General features: G+C 39.1%; 1 protein-coding gene across 2 annotated transcripts in view; it reads right to left on the reverse strand.

Annotated features, from left to right (window-relative positions):
* Positions 1-22,612, reverse strand: part of JAM2 (junctional adhesion molecule 2) — a 66,442-nt gene that overhangs the window by 20,423 nt on the left and 23,407 nt on the right. For both annotated transcript variants that reach the window (XR_003792363.1, XM_029214688.1), the window contains exon 2: positions 6,701-6,766. Coding sequence is in view for 1 of the 2 variants with exons in the window: in XM_029214688.1 (XP_029070521.1) it covers positions 6,701-6,766 (66 nt within the window). In the remaining variant the exon portion in view is untranslated. The remainder of the gene's footprint in view (positions 1-6,700; positions 6,767-22,612) is intronic.

A 22,612-nucleotide genomic window follows, 5' to 3' on the forward strand; every position in this document is an offset into this window, starting at 1 on the left:
GTAATTTCAGTCCAAGGTGATGAGTGCCAGGATGGAGGTAAATAGTGGATGCTTCACACCTACTGCCTAAGAAAGGCACTTAGCCCAGCCCAGGCCATGCTATGGAACCCCAAATGGTCCCTCAACACGCTACATCCTCACTCAGATCCCTTTTTTGATAACCTTCTCTGAAAATACATTAATACACACCCAATATGGTCTCCTAATAAATCATTGACTCCCACCCCCTCACCTCAATCCAGAAAAATTGTTCAAAGATTTCATCTTGGCATCAGGTTTAACTGCCTCAATGTAGCTCACTAAGGTTACTTTACCACGGGCAATTTACTGCACTTATGTCATTAAAGAATTCCTGGAACTACCCAAGGAGCCCCCTCTTTTAACTGTCCAAACAAGATGACGGACGGAAGAAAAACCCAGGGCTTGCCTGCCAACTACTTCAAGTTGCCAAATGGAAACCTCTAGTTCTAACTTTTTTTTTTGCGGTACGCGGGCCTCTCTCTGTTGTGGCCTCTCCCGTTGCGGGGCACAGGCTCCGGACGCGCAGGCTCAGCGGCCATGGCTCACGGGCCCAGCCGCTCCGCGGCATGTGGGATCTTCCCGAACTGGGGCACGAACTCGTGTCCCCTGCATCGGCAGGCGGACTCTCAACCACTGCGCCACCAGGGAAGCCCTAGTTCTAACTATTTTTAAAGTATGTTTCAGCCAGCTCTCCGGAGTGTCAACTTCGTATTTTTTTTAAGTTTTTATTTTATATTGGAATATAGTTGATTTACAATGTTGTGTTAGTTTCAGGTGTACTGCAAAGTGATTCAGGTATACATGTACATATAACCATTATTTTTCAGATTCTTTTCCCATATAGGTTATTACAGAGTACTGGGCAGAGTTCCCTCAACTTCATATTTCTGAAACTTTTTTTCCTCCACAATGCATACAGTTTGAGCTAAAAAACACAGTATCTTTGACTAGAAGAGAAACTATGTTAAAATCCTTCTCATACCTCTGATTTTGATGTTAAGCAGACTTAATGCCGTTAAAAAAAAATAATTCAGGATATTACATGACATGGTAGATTAGAAAGCAATACTTATAATATTTATCCCAGGTTTTATTAAAAGTATACACATAGATATGGACAAAAAGCCTGTATGAATATGTATGAAAATATTAACCCAGTGATGATTTCTGTGTGACAGAATTATGATTTTTCTGTTAAAATGTAGTTTCTAATTTTTTTTTTAGTTTCACACACATTGCCAAAAATATAGAAATAGAATAACAGGTAATGGAAGATAGAAAGTAGGATAGAGAAAAGAAAGACAAGGGAAAAAATCCAAAATTTTTTTTTAAGGATGCCTAGGTTTTTTTTTTTTTTTGGGATGCCTAGTTTTAAAAGGTTTTATGTTACAAACAGACATCATTTTACAGGCATGTTTACAATTATGCTACACAGACAAACGTGTGCCGAGGGACTTGTCTGAGGAAACATGGCTCTGTTCTGTTGATTAAGGAGAATGGGTGGTGGCCTTCCGGAGTCTTGAGCTCTAGATAGGTTTCCTTCCCGTATTTTGTTGAGTTTCCAGCAATTAAACACACACCCACACTCATTTTTAGCTCACACTCCTAGGTCTTAGGAATAAATTTACACTCAAATAATCATATTGTTTCACATATTTAACTGGACACACACACACACACACACACACACACTCCTTTTGGTGAATTCTTCCTGATTTCTATACTCATTACTCTATGGAAAAACTCTGCAGAAATTATGTTAAAAATGTAACCAATGGTTTTCTTAAGTGAAGTGACTCCACTCCAGCCTCAATCTCATTGACCATATAAAATGTGGAGAAATGGTCTATGCAATTTGTCCAAAGTATATTGAGTATTTACTGTGTGTCCAGCATTGTTCTTGAGCGATAGCAGTGAGCAAAACAAAGATCCCTCCCCTTTGGGATCTTACAATTTGCAGGGGGTCAGACACACAAGAAACATCACGAAGTGAATTATATAGTACGTTAAGAGGTCATGAGTGCTATGAAAATAAGAGTAGATCAGAGTACAGGAAGTTTGGGAATCTGGGGAATGGGGGTGCAGTTTTAAAAAAATAGAGTAGTCAGAGTTCACCTCATTTAGAAGGTGATAATTAACCAAAGACTTAAAAGAGGGAATTTGAATTTTTGAATTTCCTGGAATCTGAATTTCGCCTTGTGGTTCTTTGGGAGTGTTCCAAGCAGGGGAACACCTTGACCTCAAAAACTGTGAGAAACAGTAAATCTACTGAATCATGGGGCCAACATCTGAGGATAAAGAACCAAGTGAACTGAGAAGCTAACTACCATGGACTCGCCTCTCTCTTTTCAGCCCAAATTCAACATTCATGGCCAGCATAATTTTCTGTGTCTAGCCCTCGGCATTATTATGCCATAATATAGTAGTTTAAGGCACAGGCTTTGAAGTTAGACCTCTGCCATAAACCAGATGTGTGATATTGAGCAAATTATTAACTTTTTAAAAAAAAGATGTGATTGTGTTCACATCTGTAAAATGACAAGAACAACATTACTCATCTTGCAAAGTTGTGGTAAAGATTAAATGAGATAATATATTTACATACTTGGGTGTACATGGTACTCTGTATATAGTCCATGTTCCATAAATGGTTATTATTACTTTTACCCATGAGGCACTTCTCTTACTTGTAGTTGTAAGCTTGCCTTGGCATGGTAGAAATCCATACTTAATACCATCATAAATCTACCCCCAAATTACTCAGATTTGAGCTAAAGTGTTTCCTGTGTTTGAGACAGTAAAGAAAATAATATAGACATAAATCATACTTTCTCAAAGCAAGGCATATTAGAACAGAAAAATGCACCAAGTTTTTCTATTAAGATGATTATTACATTGCCAAAAATATCTGTTCCAGCTTGGATTGAGAAAAGATAATTCTTTGTTTGGAAAAAGCATTTGTTCAACATGTAGCAAAATAATCACTTTAAGGAATCACACAGCTAGAATCACTGTGAATTTTAATTTTTCTAAGATTCTGTATTGCTGACTCTTGTTTGATTTCATTCTCTGTGCTCAAGTTAAAAATCATCAAAATCTTACATAATGCAAGAAGAGAATGTATACTACCAAAGTAGTTCTGGAGAATTACCATAAATTATTACTTCTGGGGAGAAAAGCATGCTATTAAACTCTGATTTATTTCTCTCGGGGTCGTGGTCTCTGCATAAGGCTGCTCATGTAACTTACAAGCCTGGCAGAGCAGCGCTCGCTTTACTCTCATTCTGCTTTTGGCATCACTATGGGAGGTGATACAGAAAAGCAGTACTGAAAAGAAGGAATTAATTAATTCATGATTGTTTGACATCATAGAGACAAGAGACAAAAAACTGAATGAATTGGGGGGAACACACATATACACAAATCATAAAATATTTTAGTACAACTCAACAACAAAAAAACAAACAACCCAATCAAAAAATAGGCAGAAGACCTAAATACACACTTCTCCAAAGAAGACATACAGATGGCCAAGAGGCACATGAAAGATGCTCAATATTGTTAATCATTAGAGAAATGCAAATCAGAACTACAATGAGGTGTCATCTCACACTGGTCAGAATGACCATCATTAAAATGTCTACAAGTAACAAATGCTGGAGAGGGTGTGGAGAAAAGGGAACCCTCTTGCACTGTTGGTGGGAATGTAAGCTCGTGCAGCCATTACAGAAAGCAGTATGGAGGTCCCTCAGAAAACTAAAAATAGAATTACCATATGATCCAGCAATCCCATTCCTGGGCATATATCCCGACAAAACTATAATTTAAAAAGATACATGCACCCCTATGCTCATAGCAGCACTATTCACAATAGCCAACACATGGAAACAACCTAAATGTCCATCGACAGATGAATGGATAAAGAAGAGGTGGTACATATATACAGTGGAATACTAACTACTCAGCCATGAAAAAAAAAAAAAGCCATTTACAGGGGGCTTCCCTGGTAGCGCATTGGTTAAGAATCTGCCCACCAATGCAGGGGACATGGGTTCAAGCCCTGGTCTGGGAAGATGCCACATGCTGCAGAGCAACTAAGCCTATGCACCACAACTACTGAGCCTGCACTCTGGAGCCCGTGAGCCACAACTACTGAACCCAAGTGCCACAACTACTGAAGCCCACGTGCTCTGAAACAAGAGAAGCCGCTGCAATGAGAAGCCCGCGCACTGCAACGAAGAGTAGCCCCCGCTCGCTGCAACCAGAGAAAAGCCTGCGCGCAGCAACAAAGACCCGACACAGCCAAAAATAAAATAAATAAATTAAAAAAAAGAAAAAGCCATTTGCAGCAACACGGATGCCGCTAGAGATTATCATACTAAGTGAAGTAAGTCAGAAAGAGAAAGACAAATACCATATGATATCACTTATATGTGGAATCTAAAATATGACACAAATGAACCTATCTAAAAAACAGAGACAGACTCACAGACATAGAGAACAGACTTGTGGTTGCCAAGGGGGAGGGAAGGTGGGGGAGGATAGACTGGGAGATTAGGGTTAGTAGATGCAAATTATTACATATAGAATGGATGGACAACAAGGTCCTACAACAAGGTATAGCACAGGGAACTATATTCAATGTCCTGGGATAAACTGTAATGGAAAAGAATATAAAAAAGAATGTATAATGTACATATGCATAACCAACCGAGTCACTTTGCTGTGCAACAGAAATTAACACAACATTGTAAATCAACTATACTTCAATTTAAAAAAGTAAAAACAAAAAAAATATTTTAGACTTTAAGTAAAATTAAGTTACTGCATAAAATATCCTAAAAGTGAAATGTTGAAGAAGATAGATAGAAATTTATTTTTGCTTTATGGAAAGCCAAGTTGGAATGATTGGAGCACGTATAAAATAGAATCAAAATGTAATTTTTAATTAAAAGGAGCAGAGGCGAGATTAAAAAAATAGAAAATACTTACTTGGGAGTAAATAAGACTAACATTTGATTGCAATAAACATAGAAGGATTTTCTATTTCCTATCTGTAGAAGGATTTATTTTAAAAATAAAACACACATTTTAAAGTGATGTAAAAATGGTACAGGGTTTTAGTTTAAAGTGTTGGAAATGCTTTGAAACTAGACAGAGGTGGTGGTCACACAACATTGTGGATATAATAAATGACACTTAATTGTTCACTTTAACATCGTGAATTTTATGTTATGTGAATTTCACCTTAATACATTTTTTTAAAGTAATGTAAGACTAAAGAATATACTTATGGCATCCTAATTCAGATATCATGGCGTAGGGCCTGGGGAGGCAGGGATGAATATCCACGGTATCCCGCTGGACCCAACAGTAAGATCCTCCAGAGAAGTAAAAAGTGAGAGAAATTAACTTCGTTTCCTTTGTCCCACATGGATATCCTGCTCCATCTTTTCCTCTCACTGTGCTCACTCATTGGCTTTTCCAGTCTCCTTTTTGGCATCTCACCCAGCCGTGTTTGTCTTCCCTATAAGTACTCCATAGTCCCAAATTACTACCAATCATTAATTTCTTTTTCCCACCTCTCCCCATTTAAAACTACGTCATGATAAAGAGTGTTTTATTAGCTTAATCATGTAAAATATTAGGACTTCAAAGAACCTGAATAACCTAAATAATTATTTAAGTGAATGACTGATTCACTGATTCTTATTATAGCATATTATTATTTAACAAGCACGTATAACTTACTCTATGCCAGGCATGACTGGTTAAATACTAGATAATTTAATTCTTCTCACATCAGGCCCCCTTTTTAAATCTTCTTCTCTTTACTCCAAACCTATCTCTCTCCAACTGCAGGAAACTAAGACATGCCTAAAGAAAAGGGATCAGACATTTGAAATCAGTTTCTTAAATGTTTATGGTCTAAAGAAGCATCACATTTAAGAAACAGTAATTTTTCAGGTTGCCCAGTATTATTAATGTGTTCTAGGCAAAAACCCTTCAGAGAAGTAGTAGATAGTCAACATTTGAAGTAAATTTATAAAGGCTCATAATTCTTTTTGGTTATTAGATCCTTAAAAAAATTTTAATTGTGATAAAATATACGTAACTTAAAATTTACCTTCTTAATGATTTTTACTGTACAGTTCAGTAGTGTTACATACATTCACATTGCTGTGCAAGCAATCTCCAGAACTTTTTCATCTTGCAAAACTGAAACTTTACACCTGTTAAATACCAACTCCTCCCTTATAAATATTTTAAGAGGCTAAAATAAATAGCAAAATGATACCCCAACAATAGGCTATATTAATGTTCTCTTAAATACATAGAGTGGGGTTTGCAGTGTTAATTCCCATTTACCAAATTTAGCTGACTGGAAACTTTGCAAGATCTCCTTCTCCCAGTTTTACAAATTAGATTTGATTTGTTGCAGATACTTTACATAATGAGACATTCTTTGTACATCAGGTCTCTCGCGGAATGTCCAAAATTTCTACTGAGGAGGTGGAGAAAGGGTTCTCAAGGGGGAAACAGCAGGGAGCAGCATTTCAGCAGGGGAGTTAGCGTGAAGTGAGACTGAGGTTCCTGACAAACAGAAAGGCACTAACGTGTGTCATCTCTGTGAGTTATTTCAACAATACAGACCGTGAAAATCAGTAAGGTACTCTACCTTGATACTCTATTGCTGTGACTACTTGATGATCTTTTGAGGCCGAGAATCCATAGGCCTTATGATCTGAAAGATGAAAACAGATAGGATAATTAAAATAGTGCAAAAGGCCATTTTCAAATGTTTGAATGGGATGCCATATTAAAGAAAACTAGCCTGAAGTTTGGTGACAGTTTCACACAATTCATAACACATAAGTTTTAAAGTATCAAAATAGGAAAAGCTCAGGCAAACTATACATTTTTTCCATTTTCTATATTGTGGTTTTGCCCTTTAAGCATTTCCCAAAGCAGAACTCATGCATCTATTTGCGCCCCCCCCCCCTGCTGCCCCCCCAGACAACACACTCTCACCAGCTCAACTGTTAAACAAGAGTTTATGTCCTTAATTCAGTCTAATGTGCGATCTAGTACTGTCACAAGTATTGCCCCCTGCAAATAAAAGCTAATTATTTTTAGTGCTTTATGAACTTATCCCTGACTATACCTATATCATATAGAAATGAGTCATTCAACGTATTTACTATGAAATGTACATAGTACGTACATAGTCTGTACATGATATATACATAGTATATATGTACATAGTATATACATAATATATAATGATTATAAACTTTGTGTAATAAAGGTCTGATAAAAAATGTAAGCAGAACACTTTTGTTATCCCCCTAAACAGTTCCATGATTTCCAATCCTGGAAAAGTCACTGATCTATAAGACTGAAACCCCTAATGGGATCTGATATGATGATGGTGGTGTTGATGATGGTGACTGATGGTGGCGATATTATCAGTTTCCCCACCTGATGAAATCCACATTTTTTTCAGGTGGGGAAATTGAGGCACTGAGAGGCTAAGAAACTTGGCCAAGGTTATATTAGTAGTAAGTGGTGGATCTGGGATTTTAACTTACCTAAATTATACCCGAAGCCCACATTGTTTATTACTGTTCTATACTGGGCCTCACATCACGTTCCTCCCAAGCTGAACTATGAGGAAGGACAGCAGATTAACAAAGGTACCTGGTGGAAAAGTCCACTGGTCTAATGAAGATGGCATAGGTTGAGAAATTGGTGGTAATAAGCAAGGCAAGGACTGGCTCAGAAGAATAACAGGAAGGTGGAAGCTAAGAGACTATGACTGGAGAAGTAGAACACTAAGGTAATCTCAGAGGAAAGCTCTAGATAAAGCTTTCTCAATGTTGACACTATTGACATTTGAGACTAGATCATTCTTTGTTGTGGGAGGCTGTCCTGTGCATTGTAGGATGCTTTGCAGTATCACCTGCTTCTACCCACCAGATGCCAGTAGCATCCCTACCCCCCTACCCCAAGTCATGACAACCAAAAATGTTCCTAGATATTGCCAAATGTCCCCTGAGTGTAGGATGGGGAAGTCCTACCTGGTTGAGAACCACTGCTCTAGACTTACAGCTAGGCTGGTTTGACAACCCAGGAATAGACTTAAGGAGGGCAAGGAACCATGAGTTCAAGGATTTGGAAAGTTCCTATAAGATCAGAATTTCTTAACTATGAAATAATTTATTACACTTTTGTGAAGGAGAGAAAAATCCTTCATATGACATGGCATCTTATCTTTCAATCATTTATCTATAAGTACATTGACATGTAAATGAATCTTCCACTGTGCCAGATTTTATCACTCCTGAAGAATACATGCTATTCTGGATAAATTTTTCTTTTTTCCTTTCTCTCTTCTCTTGGAAACCTGGACAGCAAATCTAATTGTGAAATTAAAAATCTCAAAAAACTATAAACCTCAAATGCCTAGCTCAACTGTTCAACATTGTTTAACTATTCAGGTTCTACATATCTCTAAATTGCAAACATCTTCACTAAGGAAACTGGCCAATCTATGTGAAGAATGTAGGCCTGAACTGATCCTTTTTACTGCCCTTGTAAATATATTTGTATAAAGCAGTAACCCACTTGGCTCAGTCTTAGAGAGGTATTGGAGCCACCAAAGAGTAATTTCAAAATAACTCTTTTGCTTGCATATTTCAAAAACCATGAAGGGGTCCAAGAAATCTTTTAAAATACTCTATTTTCCCTTTTCCATGTACTTTTGTCACATACTAGAATATGTCCCGTAGTCCTCTGAACCGCTCCCCCCCAGCCCCTCATGCCTTTCTTTTCCAGCTTCTCCTCTCCTGCCTCAATTTTATTTTGTAGAGTCCAAAAGGAGGGTTTGGATTTTCAGAGAGCAGAGGAAGGGAAGAGACTAAGCTGGCCAAGCCAGAATCCTCTTAAGTGAGCTGGAGAAAAGTTAGGGTCTCATGGGTCCTTGTGCATTACACCCACGTCTAAATGACATGATCGCTGAATGTTTTTCCTGTGATTCTGATTCTAAACCACTATTCTGTGAAACTTTCGAAGTACACTTTGAAAGAGTCTCTTTTCTCCTTTAGAAATGTGTAAATTAGTGTGCTCAGAGAAGTTCCAATTATGACTGGCATTTCTCATGACTTTTGAACTATTTTAGTGTACTTTTTAGACAAAACAATGAAGATTCATATTCCCTAGAAATCAGTTGAGAGGACAATGTTGGCAAAATAGGAAAAGATAATCTTTGTTCCCTTCACATCATGTCTTTGAACTTTTCAAACACCACATTGCCTACTGAGAATGTTTATTTTCTTTAGGAGTCTTGGGCCTTCTTTCATTTGAGGCAAACATTAGTCCAATCTGAGACTGGAAGATTTAGGACCAGACTGAATCATCTTTCCCTTTTCCTTTTTTAAAAAAAATTAATAATTAATTAATTTTGGCTGCGTTGGGTCTTTGTTGCTGCGTGCGGGCTTTCTCTAGTTGTGGTGAGTGGGGTCTACTCTTTGTTGCGGTGCACAGGCTTCTCATTGTGGTGTCTTCTCTTGTTGCAGTTGCTGAGCACGGGTTCTAGGCGTGCAGGCTTCAGTAGCTGTGGCACGCAGGCTCAGTAGTTGTGGCGCACGGGCTTAGTTGCTCCGTGGCATGTGGGATCTTCCTGGACCAGGGATCAAACCCGTGTCCCCTGCATTGGCAGGCAGACTCTTAACCACTGTGCCACCAGGGAAGTCTCTCTTCCCTTTTCTCAGTTCCAGTTTTCTACTTGCTAAAACTTCCTTTGAGAATTATTTCTTTAATTTTCAAAAATCACTTTTAAAGTTCTATGGAAAATAACAGCTGTTAACTTCAGGAATTTTATTAATTGCCTCATAACTTTTGTATGTATATATTTGAATAGAAAAAAAAAGTGTCTCAGACAAGGAAAAAGAAAGGATTGGTTGAATTGCAAAAGCTATGAAGGCAAAAAAAATTATAACGGGGCTTAGTACTATTAAATTAATGAATAGATAGCATTTCTTGGTAGGCTGAATATTTCCTTCAATGATTTTAAGCATCTTCTCCTAGCTGTCTTGCTTCCTCTAATTCCATTTACTTCAAGGTTTGCCTTTAATTAAGTAAAAATATTTTTTAAAGTGTAGTCACTTACGTTGAACTTATTTAAACAGAAAGCTCTAAATCTTAAAAAATATATGTAAGATTTCTACTGTTTTCCAGCCTAAGTCTTCAAATTCAGTTTTATTTTTCTAACTTGAACCCAATAACTCTATTTATGAAAACAAAATGTTTTGTATCACTATTTCACTAGCAGGTGTTAGGAATAGGATCTGTTGGCCGTATTCTTTTTTTTTTTTTTTAATATATTTATTTATTTATTTAATTTATTTACTTTTGGCTGTGTTGGGTCTTCGTTGCTGCACACGGGCATTCTCTAGTTGCGGCGAGCAGGGGCTACTCTTCGTTGCTGTGTGCAGGCTTCTCACTGAGGTGGCTTCTCTTGTTGCGGAGCAGGGGCTCTAGGTGCGTGGGCTTCAGTAATTGTGGCACACGGCCTCAGTAGTTGTGGCGCACAGGCTCAGTTGCTCCGTGGCATGTGGGATCTTCCCAGACCAGGGCTCGAGCTGTGTCCCCTGCATTGGCAGGCTGCTGGCTGGTTTCTTGAACTGATTTTCTTTCTTCACTTTTCTTGAGTAAGTTAAGTAGAAAAATAAACAAAAACTTGTCATGTAGGGCCGCTGGTTAAGGTCAAAAATTGTTTTAAACCTAGTTACAAAACGTCTTTCATAGCTATGGATATGTTCCAAAATCACTGGCAGTTCATAAAATGAGATTAAGAGATGATTATTTCAATAACTTCTAAATCTCCAAGTCAAGTAATTCCTAGTCAAATAAAACCTTTGTGATTCTTTTCTCCCCCCCCACTGTAAGAATGAAAGTTCTTATATGTCTATCACCCGTCTAAAATAATTTGGTTTGACTAAGAATAAATATGTATTCACACTATCACAACTTAAAAATTTACTATAAAAGTGTTATTTAAGTGAATACTTTTCATTGAAAACATGATTAGGAAAAACTGATATGTTACAGAGGTTTTGTTTGTTTTAAAAATACATTAGAGAGGACTTCCCTGGTGGCGCAGTGGTTAAGAATCTGCCTGCCAATGCAGGGGACATGGGTTCGAGCCCTGGTCTGGGAAGATCCCACATGCCGTGGAGCAACTAAGCCCGTGAGCCACAACTACTGAAGCCTGCGCGCCTAGAGCCTGTGCTCCACAAAAGAAGCCACCACAGTGAGAAGCCCGCGCACCACAACAAAGAGTAGCCCCTGCTCACCACAACTAGAGAAATCCCGCGTCCAGCAACGAAGACCCAATGCAGCCAAAAATAAATAAGGACTAATAACTAACTAGTAAGGACCTACTGTATACCACAGGGAACTCTACTCAATTCTCTGTAATGACCTATATGGGAAAAGAATCTAAAAAAGAGTGTATATACGTATATGTATAGCTGATTCACTTTGCTGTACTCCTGAAACTAACACAGTATTGTAAATCAACTATACCCTAATAAAAAATTTTTTTTAAGTACATTAGAGAGAATACCGTGCATAAAAGCAAGTCATAAAAACTGTGTATAAATTATTTCATAAGTTTTCAAAAATAAAAATTAATAGCCATGTGTTTTCTTTTTTAAAATTTATTTATATTATTTTTTGGGGGGCTGCATTGGGTCTTCGTTGCTGCATGCGGGCTTTCTCTAGTTGCGGCGAGCGGGGGCTACTCTTTGTCGCGGTGCGCGGGCTTCTCATTGCAGTGGTTTCTCATTGCGGTGGCTTCTCTTGTTGTGGAACATGGGCTCTAGGTGTGTAGGCTTCAGTAGTTGGGGCACACGGCCTCAGCAGTTGTGCCTCTCGGGTTCAGTAGTTGTGGCTCGCGGGCTCTAGAGCACAGGCTCAGTAGTCGTGGTGCAAGGGCTTAGTTGCTCCGCAGCATGTGGGATCTTCCTGGACCAGGGCTTGAACCCATGTCCCATGCATTGGCAGGTGGATTGTTAACCACTGCGCCACCAGGGAAGCCCTTAGCCATGTCGTTTAATCACTTATATACAATTATTAGAGTAACAAATATTTTAAAAATCCATAGGACTAGCAGTAACAATAATACCATCCAGTATTTATGACAGATAAATATTTATATGGATAGAAAGTAACCTAATGAGGTAGGAATTAGGATATATTAGATAATATACTCATCTCTCTTGCTATCCGTCATTCAACCATAATAGGTCATAGAAGGGGAGGGAGAGGGCTTCCCTTGTGGCGCAGTGGTTGAGAGTCCGCTTGCCGATGCAGGGGTCACGGGTTCGTGCCCCGGTCCGGGAGGATCCCACATGCCGCAGAGCGGCTGAGCCCGTGAGCCATGGCCGCTGAGCCTGCGCGTCCAGAGCCTGTGCTCCGCAACGGGAGAAGCCACAACAGTGAGAGGGCCGCGTACCGCAAACAAAAAATAATAAATAAGGGGAGGGAGAGGAGAGGGCGGAGGAGGGAGAGGAAGGAAGTAAGGGAAAGGGAGAGAGAGACAGACACACAGAAGGACACGTTCTTCTAGTCTCGGGCCATTCTGGCCCTTCTTCTTAATGAGACATTGGCATCCTATGTTCAGAGAAAGGGGAGCCACACCAAAGCGCAAGGAGGAATAAAAGATGTGTTTGACTTTGGAGCTACCCATGGCTGATGTCCTGGTGAGTTAGTGATGACCTGAAGAATTTAAGGGTGATTTTGACAATGAATAAATTTTCCCCTTAAGAACCTGGCATCTAACAAAGATGTGACTCCACTCTGTTAATATCCTTATTTGACAGATGTGACAATTGAGAGAGGTTAAGTACCTTGCTCAAGGTCACAACACTAGAAAGCAGGGAAGCCAAGATGTGCATCTACCTACAGATACGTTTAGTCCGGCTCCACAGACCTCCTCCCACCCCACCCCCTCATCCCCCGTTCTCAAATCTGTGCAAGGCATTGGGAGAAATCAGTACCAAACAATGCTACTCTCAGGCACTCTGCAGACAACTTCACATCCACTATCAATCTTTAGGGTTGTAAAAATATTCTTCAGAGAGTTTATAACAAATTGCCATTTTAACAGAGAAAGTGTTAACGGACAGATGTTTATGGTGAATGAATTAATTTGAACAAACTTTGTATATTTGTTATATACTGCACAAAAATTTTATGCTCCCTCCCTTTTCTGATTTTTTAATCATTTGAATACAAGAAGGACAAATGATGCTTTGGCACTAAGTATAAGTTGTTTTCATAAAACTATATGCGTTAGTAAATTTAGGGAAACTTTCACAGTTTTCCGTTACCCAAACCACTGGACGATTCAATTTTTCATGTGATATTTGCAATGAAGTAAATAAATTAACTTCTTACAGTAAAATAAATTCTCAAAAATTTCAAAGAAATGTTCTTCAAGCACATCTTCAAATGTTTAATGGTGGCCAACAGCATCAGAAAGCCATCAGTAGCTGAATTTCTCACCAGATGCTCACCACTAGGACATGAAAGAAGCCCTTTGAGCATTCTGAGATCTTTCTTTGACACTCCCCAAGTGACAACCTCAGCCAAACACAATTTGTTCACCAGTGGCATTGACTATAGATTTTAGATAGACAACAACAGTCAACTCAAATCCAGCAGACTCTCGGACAAGATGAGGAAATGCTATCTTCCAACACTGATGCTAATAGGAATCACATACTCAATGTAAGGCATGGATATTAACCATTCTATGTCCTAATTCGTTCTCCCTAAGATTAAGGTGCCAGAAAACAATGGCCTTAACACTCTGTTAGTGTAAAATAAGAAATCGTTACTAAAGATGTCAAGTATCAAAACAGACAATGGCCAAGATACTAAAATGAGAGATAAACCTGAGTGTCTCTCTTCACTAATTGATTTGTAGTCTGGGTTGTGTCTCAGGAACATCCTTAAAATATAGATGGTACATCAGGCTTTGAGAACTTGATGATACTTTAATTTAAGATTATTCATTGCCCTTTAATGCAAAATGATAGTTGCTAATTCTTAAACTTCAATATAGTTTTTCAAGATTAAAAGTCCCACCACCAGCATTCGATAGTTACGTTTCTCAGCAGCAATAAACATACTAATATAATTATCAAATAAACAATTTTTTAGAAGACGTATTGTTAGTCACTTCTCCAGAATTTTGATCAGCTCTGAGCAAAGAGCTAAAACCAAGCTTCTGAATCTGGATTCTGAACTCTGGTTCTGAATCTCTACAATATGCAAATCTGCACAGAAAGTCCTAACAACTGACAACACAGATTATTCAGTGGCTGTTTGGGCCAGGGGACAATGAAATGGTTATTTTACAGTCATTTGATATCTATAAATCCACTGAAGCAACATATGTGAGAAGACAGCTCTTTACCATCTGTTAAGCTCTCTCTATCCCCAACTCTGTATAGATGTTTGTTTTAAACTTTCTTTACACTTCAAGAGTTTTATTTCTCCACCTTACTGACTGAATTTCCGGAATCAATAGCAACCGTTTAATGCAGTAAAAGTTATGTTTTGAAAGAGTGAACATGCAGCTATGAATACAAATTGTGTTTTACAGAGACTAGCATAAAAAGTATCAAAAAGATCTCTAATATCACCAGTCTGTTAAATTTATAATCTGCAAATGAAGTTATCTTTGCATTTCTCAAATGAAGATAGTGCACAGCTAATGTTTTCAGTCTTTTTCTGAATTAGAAGATCTATAGAATACAATGAATAGACACATAACAGGAGACAGACTGACTGAGTTTAATAAGGCTTAAGCTTTGGAGTCCTCCCTTGCCTGGACACCTCCTAAGGGTCTGGGGGTGAAGTGAAGAGGGCCTAGTAATTTGCACATTTTGTAAAATTTGCAAGGATAAGATTTTTTTGTATAATTTTTCTTAGTGAGAACTCTAATAATCCATCCCGGCACACACTTATGGACTGCTCCTTATAAATGAGTTTATTTAGCTTTCTAAATTTGACCACCCACAATAAAGTGGTCTCCAGGGTCCTGAACTAACTGTCTAATAGTTCAGCCTTTAAAATAGTAAGATTTTAAAAAAATTTTTTTTAAAATTAATTTATTTTATTTTTGGCTATGTTGGGTCTTTGTTGCTGTGCGCAGGCTTTTCTCTAGTTGAGGTGAGCAGGGTTACTCTTCGTTGTGGTGTACAGGTTTCTCATTGCAGTGGCTTCTCTTGTTGCGGAGCATGGGCTCTAGGCGCATGGTCTTCAGTAGTTGTGGCACGTGGGGTCAGTAGTTGTGTCTTGTGGGCTCTAGAGCACAGGCTCAGTAGTTGTGGTGCATGGGCTTAGTTGCTCCGCAGCATGTGGGATCTTCCCGGACCAGGGCTCGAACCCATGTCCCCTGCATTGGCAGGCAGATTCTTAGCCACTGAGCCACCAGGGAAGCCCCTAAAACACTAAGATTTTATATGACCAAGTAAATTGTATTCTCTTTCTCAAATTTCAATTCTTAAAATATGAGAGTTGAATAAATTTTAGTTTTTAACTCTCCTGCTGGATGATGATTCATAAAAGCTTTAGCCCTTACATTTCATACATGTGCTATTAATTAAATTCTATTACCATAAATGCTTCCAGAAGAGATCTGAAAACTAAGGGAAAGCTTCCCAGTTTATTGTTGCTTCATGTTTCCTTGATTAATCTTCAGGAAGCCAAAGGAACAAGAACCATTTATTTTGAAGTGCAGAACATGGAAACAATGGCTTGGCGTTGCTTAACTGTCATATTTTACTACTGTCAGGCAAGATTGCTCAGGGTTAGTTACCCTGATTTCTAGGGTGCTCAAATCCAAGAACTATAACTTCCCCTTCCTTTTATTAAAGACAGTTCTCTGACTCATTCTTTTATTTCAAAACTGGTCCTACACATCCAACTGTGAGCTAACACCAGAATGCATTTTTTAGGGCCAGTCAACTAAGCCAATTGAAAGAAATGATTTAATGAACATCTGTGTTATGGACTGAATGTTTGTGTCTCCCCAAAATTAATATGTTGAAATCCTAACCCCCAATGTGATGGTATTAGGAGGTAGGGTTTGGGGGAGGTGATTAGGTCTTGAGGATGCCGTGACCTCATGAATGGGATTAGTGTCCTTATAAAAGGGACCCCAGAGGGCTTCTCTGGTGGCGCAGTGGTTGAGAGTCCGCCTGCCGATGCAGCGGACACGGGTTCGTGCCCCGGTCCTGGAAGATCCCACATGCCGCGGAGCAGCTGGGCCCGTGAGCCATGGCCGCTGAGCCTGTGCGTCCGGAGCCTGTGCTCCGCAGTAGGAGAGGCCACAGCAGTGAGAAGCCCGTGTACAGAAAAACAAACAAACAAACAAACAAAAAAACAGGGACCCCAGAGAGCACTCTCTCTCTCTCTCCACCATGTGAGGATACGAGGAGTTGGCAGTCTGTATTATTAGTAAAATCCAAAAAGTCGAAACAAACCAAATGTCCATCAACTGATGAATGGATAAATAAAATGAGGTCTAGCCATACAATGGCATATTATTTGGCAATGAAAAGGAATGAAGTTAAGATAACATGACACAACATGGATAAACTTTGAAAATATTATAAGTGAAAGAAGCCAGTCACAAAGGCCATATATTATGACTCCACTTTTATGAAATTTCCAGCATAGGCAAATCCACAGAGACAGAAAACAGTACGTAGTTGCCAAGGGCTGGGGAGAGTGCCTGTTACAGGTATGGGGTTTCTTTTGGGAGTAACGAAAATCTTTTGGAATTGGATAGTGGTGACAGTTGCACAAATCTGTGAATATGTTAAAATAAAACACTGAATTATCTACTTTAAAAGGGTGAATTGTATGGTATGTGAATTATATCTCAATAAAGCTGTTTAAAAAACAAAACAAAAAAGTATCAGTCTGCAACAAGGAAGCAGGCTCTCACAGACACTGCATCTTCAAACCCATTGATCTTGGACTTTTAGCCTCCAGAACCATGAGAAATAAATGTCTGTTGCTACCCAATCTGTGGTATTTTTGTGATAGCAGCTCAACATAACTAAGGCAATCTGCATGCATTCAAATCAGTGGGGCCTACAGAGCTACATCCTGGAATGGTCGTAAAATGAGTATTAGAGATCCAATTTTTGACCCTTATTCAGATCAAGTATTAAAAAGATGGACAAAGGTATTTGTGTCCAAATACGGCATGCAAAAGTCTAATTGCTGGGACTTCCCTGGTGGTGCAGTGGTTAAAGAATCCACCTGCCAATTCAGGTGACACAGGTTCGAGCCCTGGTCCGGGAAGATCCCACATGCCGCCGAACAACTAAGCCTGTGTGCCATAACTACTGAGCCTGCGCTCTAGAGCCCGCAAGCCACAACTACTGATCCCGAGAGCCACAATTACTGAGGCTGCGTGCCACAACTACTGCAGCCCGCACGCCTGGAGCCCATGCTCTGCAACAAGAGAAGCCACCGCAATGAGAAGCCCGCACACCGCAATGAAGAGTAACCCCCGCTCTCCTCAACTAGAGAAAGCCCGTGTGCAGCAATAAAGACCAACACAGTCAAAAATAAATTAAAAAAAAAAGTCTAATTGCCATAACATAATTCAAGCGAAATGGCTTTGACATCCTGTACAGCATGATGAAGACTGAATTTGTGGCAGAATCAGCGAGATATTTTGAATTATGTAGAGTCAGTCTCAGCATTTCAAGTTTCTGATGAGGAGATATTAGAACTCACTTCTCACCCATGGGGATAAAGAGCTAAATAGTATTGTATCACCAACACCACCACCTTCCACAGGTTGGCTTTTTGACTGAATATCATCCAAAGGCAAACAAAAAGCAACGTTAAGGTCCAGATGGGTGCAGAAAGGGTAGTCTGATCGAAATGTGACCTAAGTCTTTATTCCAGATGAAAAGAGAATCATTCTTTGTCTTCAGGAAGTCAGAACTGACAGAGAGGAAATGAGATCTATCTAGGTTGGAAACCCGTTGCTGTGAATGATTAGTTACTTCGCCTTGGGCAAGCTACAGCCTCAATCTTCTAAACCTTAGTTTCCACTTAGGTAAAATGAAGCTACCAATGTCTTCCTTATAGGTTGTAAAGATTAAATTAAAGTATGTAATTGCTTAGCCTCGATGCTGGCAAGGGTCCAATCTCTACAAACATTTGTTTCTCCTCTCCCTCTCCTCACTCCACATTGTTTTTTATCCAATGTGTTGATGCAAATTTAGTGTTTCATAAATGACTCCATAGTAATCATGTATTAGGATGGACTATAAAAATAGAGAATGAATTTTTAGAGTTATTACTTTTTCTTCCCTTTTAATTAATTAATTAATTAGGCTGCGCAGCTTGCCTTGTGGGATCTCAGTTCCCCCACCAGGGACTGAACCCAGGCCATGGCAGTGAAAGCGTCAAATCCTAACCACTAAACTACCAGGGAACTCCTATTTTTCTTCCTTTTCAAAATGACTAGCTTGACTTCTTCATTACAGTGGCTGCCTAGAGAAGGGAAGGCCTAGGTTTAAATTCTTGCTTTGACATATTTGGGACAGTTATAGCCTCTTTGGATTGTGTTTTGTCATTTGTAAAGCATGATTTATGATGACACCTTCCCTAACTATCTTAATCTCACAGAATTCATCATACCCTTCTCCTTTATATGCTTTTTGCACTTAACGTCCAGGACAACACACTTGTCTAGGTTTCCTTCTCATGGATCTTATCCTGGGACATCTCCTCTTCTCTGTCTATACTTCCTTCCTTAATGATGTGAACCAAACTCAGGGCATTAAACACTCCCAGATGTTAACAACTCCCAAATACATAGCTCCAGTCTAGGTGTCTCTGCTGAACTCTGGACTCAGATCCAAACACCTATTCAACCTTGAAGGTTTAACAGACATTTCAAACACTACGTCCAAACCTCATCTTTATTTATGAACCTGCTCCACTTTCCCCACCTCAGATGATTATTCTGGTTGCTCTCGCCAAAAATCTTGCAGTTATCTTTAATGATTCCACTCCCCAAAGCCCATGCCATATCCAGTTCATCAGCAAACCCTATTAGCTCTACCTTCAAAATGCATCCAGAAACTGTCCATTCTCACTAATTCCATTGCTACCACTTGATCTGAGCACCACTGCCTCTTGCCTGGATCACTGCAATAAATTCCTGACTGGCCTTCTACGCTATCCTGCTCCTGCAGAATTTAATCTCAACACATACACTAAGGTGATCCTTTGAAATGCTAAATCAGATCGTGGCACCTTGGATTAGTTCTTTATTTCACCAGAGTAAGGGTAAAAGTCCTTCATTGGCCGAGATGGCTCTATACAATTTGGCCTCATTGCCTTTCAGACCTTCTTAACTCTTCCCTCTGAGCTCTGCTCCAGGGACAATGGCCTTCTTCTTCTTCCTCAAAACAGGCCAGGCTCTGTCTATTTCCTCTTCCTGAAAGCCTCTTCCTTCAGAGGTTTACAAAATCCTTCACTTTTTCAAGTTTATTCTCAAAAGATACCTCCTTGATGAAGTCTACTCTGATGACCCTGTTTAATATCACAATCTCACCTGCACCTGACCTTTTCCCTTTCAAACTCCTGCTTCCCTTAATCCTGCTTTGATTTCTCTTTTTTCCATTGAACCTGTCATTCTAACATAGTATATAATGTACTTATGTATTGAGGGCAGGGGCCTTTATTTCTTTATCAATAGCCCAAGGGCTAAGAATAATGCTTGATGTGTAGCAGATACTCAATAAATATTTGCCAAATGAATGGAAATGAATTTAATTATGGAGAAAATGAAAATGGAATATAAAGAGCTATGTTTAATTTTTTAAATTAAGGGATGAGACACACAAGATTAAACAATGAAAAATTTTGAAGCAGCCGATTTGAAACTAAAAACACTTAGTGCATCACTGTGGAGAATCAATTTTCATATTATGCTGCAACAAAAAATTAAACATATTTGATGCGAAAAATGATGAGTCAACTCCTAAAATATCTTTCTGAGTAGTTACCTTAAATGTGATTTTAAATGCCATAAATCACCATTCTTGTTTTAAAAACAACTTTGTCACCTAAAAGTAAATGTAATAAAAAATTCTAATTTTAATAACCACAAAAGTGAGAAGTTTTATCTTTTAAAACAAAATTACTTGCTTTTTAAAAGTTTTGATGTATGATTTAAAATAGCATTGTGATGGTTAATTTTGTGTTGACTTGGCTGTGCCACATTGCCCAGATATGCGGTCAAACATTTTTCTGGATGTTTCCATGAGGCTGTTTTTGGATGAGATTAACATTTAAATTGGTAGACTTTGAGTGAAGCAGATTGCCCTCCATAGTGTGGGTGGGCCTCATCTAATCAGTAGATGTTCTGAATAGAACAAAAGACTGAGCTCCCTCAAGCAAGAAGGAATTATGCCAGCAGACACCCTTGGAACTTGAACTGCAGCATTGGCTCTTCCTTGGTCTCCAGCCTGCTGGCCCACTCTGCAGATTTTGGACTTGCCTGTCTTTTTAATCGCATGAGACAATTCCTTAAAATAAATCTAGATATCTATATATTTATATCTATGTACACACACATATCCTATTGGTTCTGTTTCTCTGGAGAATTCTGACTAATAAAAGCATCATAATGAATTACAGTAATAAATTAATTTTGGAGTGTCTAATTTAATACAAGTGTTCTTTTTTTTTTTTTCTTGCGATACGCGGGCCTCTCACTGTTGTGGCCTCTCCCATCGCAGAGCACAGGCTCCAGACGCGCAGGCTTAGCGGCCATGGCTCACAGGGCCCAGCCGCTCCGCGGCTTGTGGAATCTTCCCGGACCGGGGCACGAACCCGTGTCCCCTGCATCGGCAGGCGGACTCTCAACCACTGCGCCACCAGGGAAGCCCAATACAAGTGTTCTTTGTATCTTAGGAGTTCCTTTTGGAGGTTCAGCAATACGCTGTAATTTTAAGAAATGTTCCATAATCATTTATGTTCTGAGAAAGCTCATCTAGAATAAACTTACAAAGTCAACCACTCCTCTTTAAACTTTAACAAACACCCTTCTCAGAGCCATGTCTATATCTTCAAGACATGTTTAATTTAATCTTCCTTATTATTTTCACATAAGTCTTCACTTGGAGGTGTGGGCATTAAAATTCTCCACTAAAATTCTTTCCAATCTTCAAGGTCCCTCTTAAGTCTCACCACCTCTAGGAACTTCTCCTGTGAAAGCTCTGAATGATATTTTGACTACCCATGGAACTTTCCTTTCCAATCTACTTTGATAAAATTAAATAGCATTTTATGATTTGGCTCATTTGGTGGCTTTTGTGACACCATTTCCCTCCTGTTTTTTTTTTCTGATGCTCCTTTTCTGTCTCCCATCCCTCAGATTGGCCATTGACTTTTAGCATTTCACAGAAGATGAAGGTTTCATGGTCATAAAGATTTGACAAACATTGGGTTAGCAAGTTAAATCAAAGTTATCTACTGTAGGACTTTACAGAGCTCTTAATATGCTAAGGATTATTGTGACTTTCCAAGGGGGGGATATAATTTATAGTAGAATAAGAGAGAAAAAGTCCAAGAGAAAAGTATGTAGAAGATTGAGAAAAGGCGATCAGAGAAGTAAGAGAAACCAGGAAAGAATGACGTCATGGAAATCAAAGATGGGCAGACTTGCAAGAAGGGAGTATCAACAACGTCTGAAGTCCCAGAGGTCAAGTAAGGTTTTGATGAAAGTAAGCTGTGAATTTAGGATCTAATAATGTTACTGGTGATACAATGATAGCAATTTCAATGGCGTGGGAAGGGCAGTTTGACGCAGGTTGAATGGTCAGTAAAAAATGGAGAAAATAAATATAGAGCATCAATTCAAGATGTTTGACTATAGAATCATGGTGGATCTTTTTCCCTCTCGAAATTGCAGAGACTTGAACATGTCTATAGCCTGTGATAAAAGAGTTAATAATGAAGATAAGTTGAAGATATATGAGATAGGGAATAACTGCTGAAGAAAAGGACCCAATGAGACTAGAAGAATAGCATCATGAGCACAAGCAAAGAATTAGCTTTCGACAGGAGACACTCCACTTCCTTTGATTCAGGAGGGAAATAGCCAAGAATGAATGCAGATGTGGACAAGCTCGCAATTCATCTGCCTCCCTCCTACACGAGTTAGATTCTGAAAACACAATCTGATCATATTTAGCTTCCTTCAGAGGCTTCCCCTTTGCCTTCAGGATGAATTCCAAATTCCTTCAAATGGCCTTTCAGAACTAGTTCCTGTCTTTCAATCTCCCCCTCAATCACTGCCCCCCTCCATACCCTATGTTCAAGTCACCCACCATGGGGCTCCCACTCACGTGGGCTCTTTTCACTCCAAAAGCCTTTGCAGTCTCAAAGGCTCTCTGCCTCAAATTCCTGCTCCTCAATACTCTCCTGAGAAATGCTGAACTTCTCTGTATAATTCAACACCCCACTGAAA

This window comes from Monodon monoceros, unplaced genomic scaffold (assembly GCF_005190385.1).
Source record: "Monodon monoceros isolate NGI ecotype Baffin Bay Population unplaced genomic scaffold, NGI_Narwhal_1 Super_Scaffold_11, whole genome shotgun sequence".
NCBI lineage: Eukaryota > Metazoa > Chordata > Mammalia > Artiodactyla > Monodontidae > Monodon > Monodon monoceros.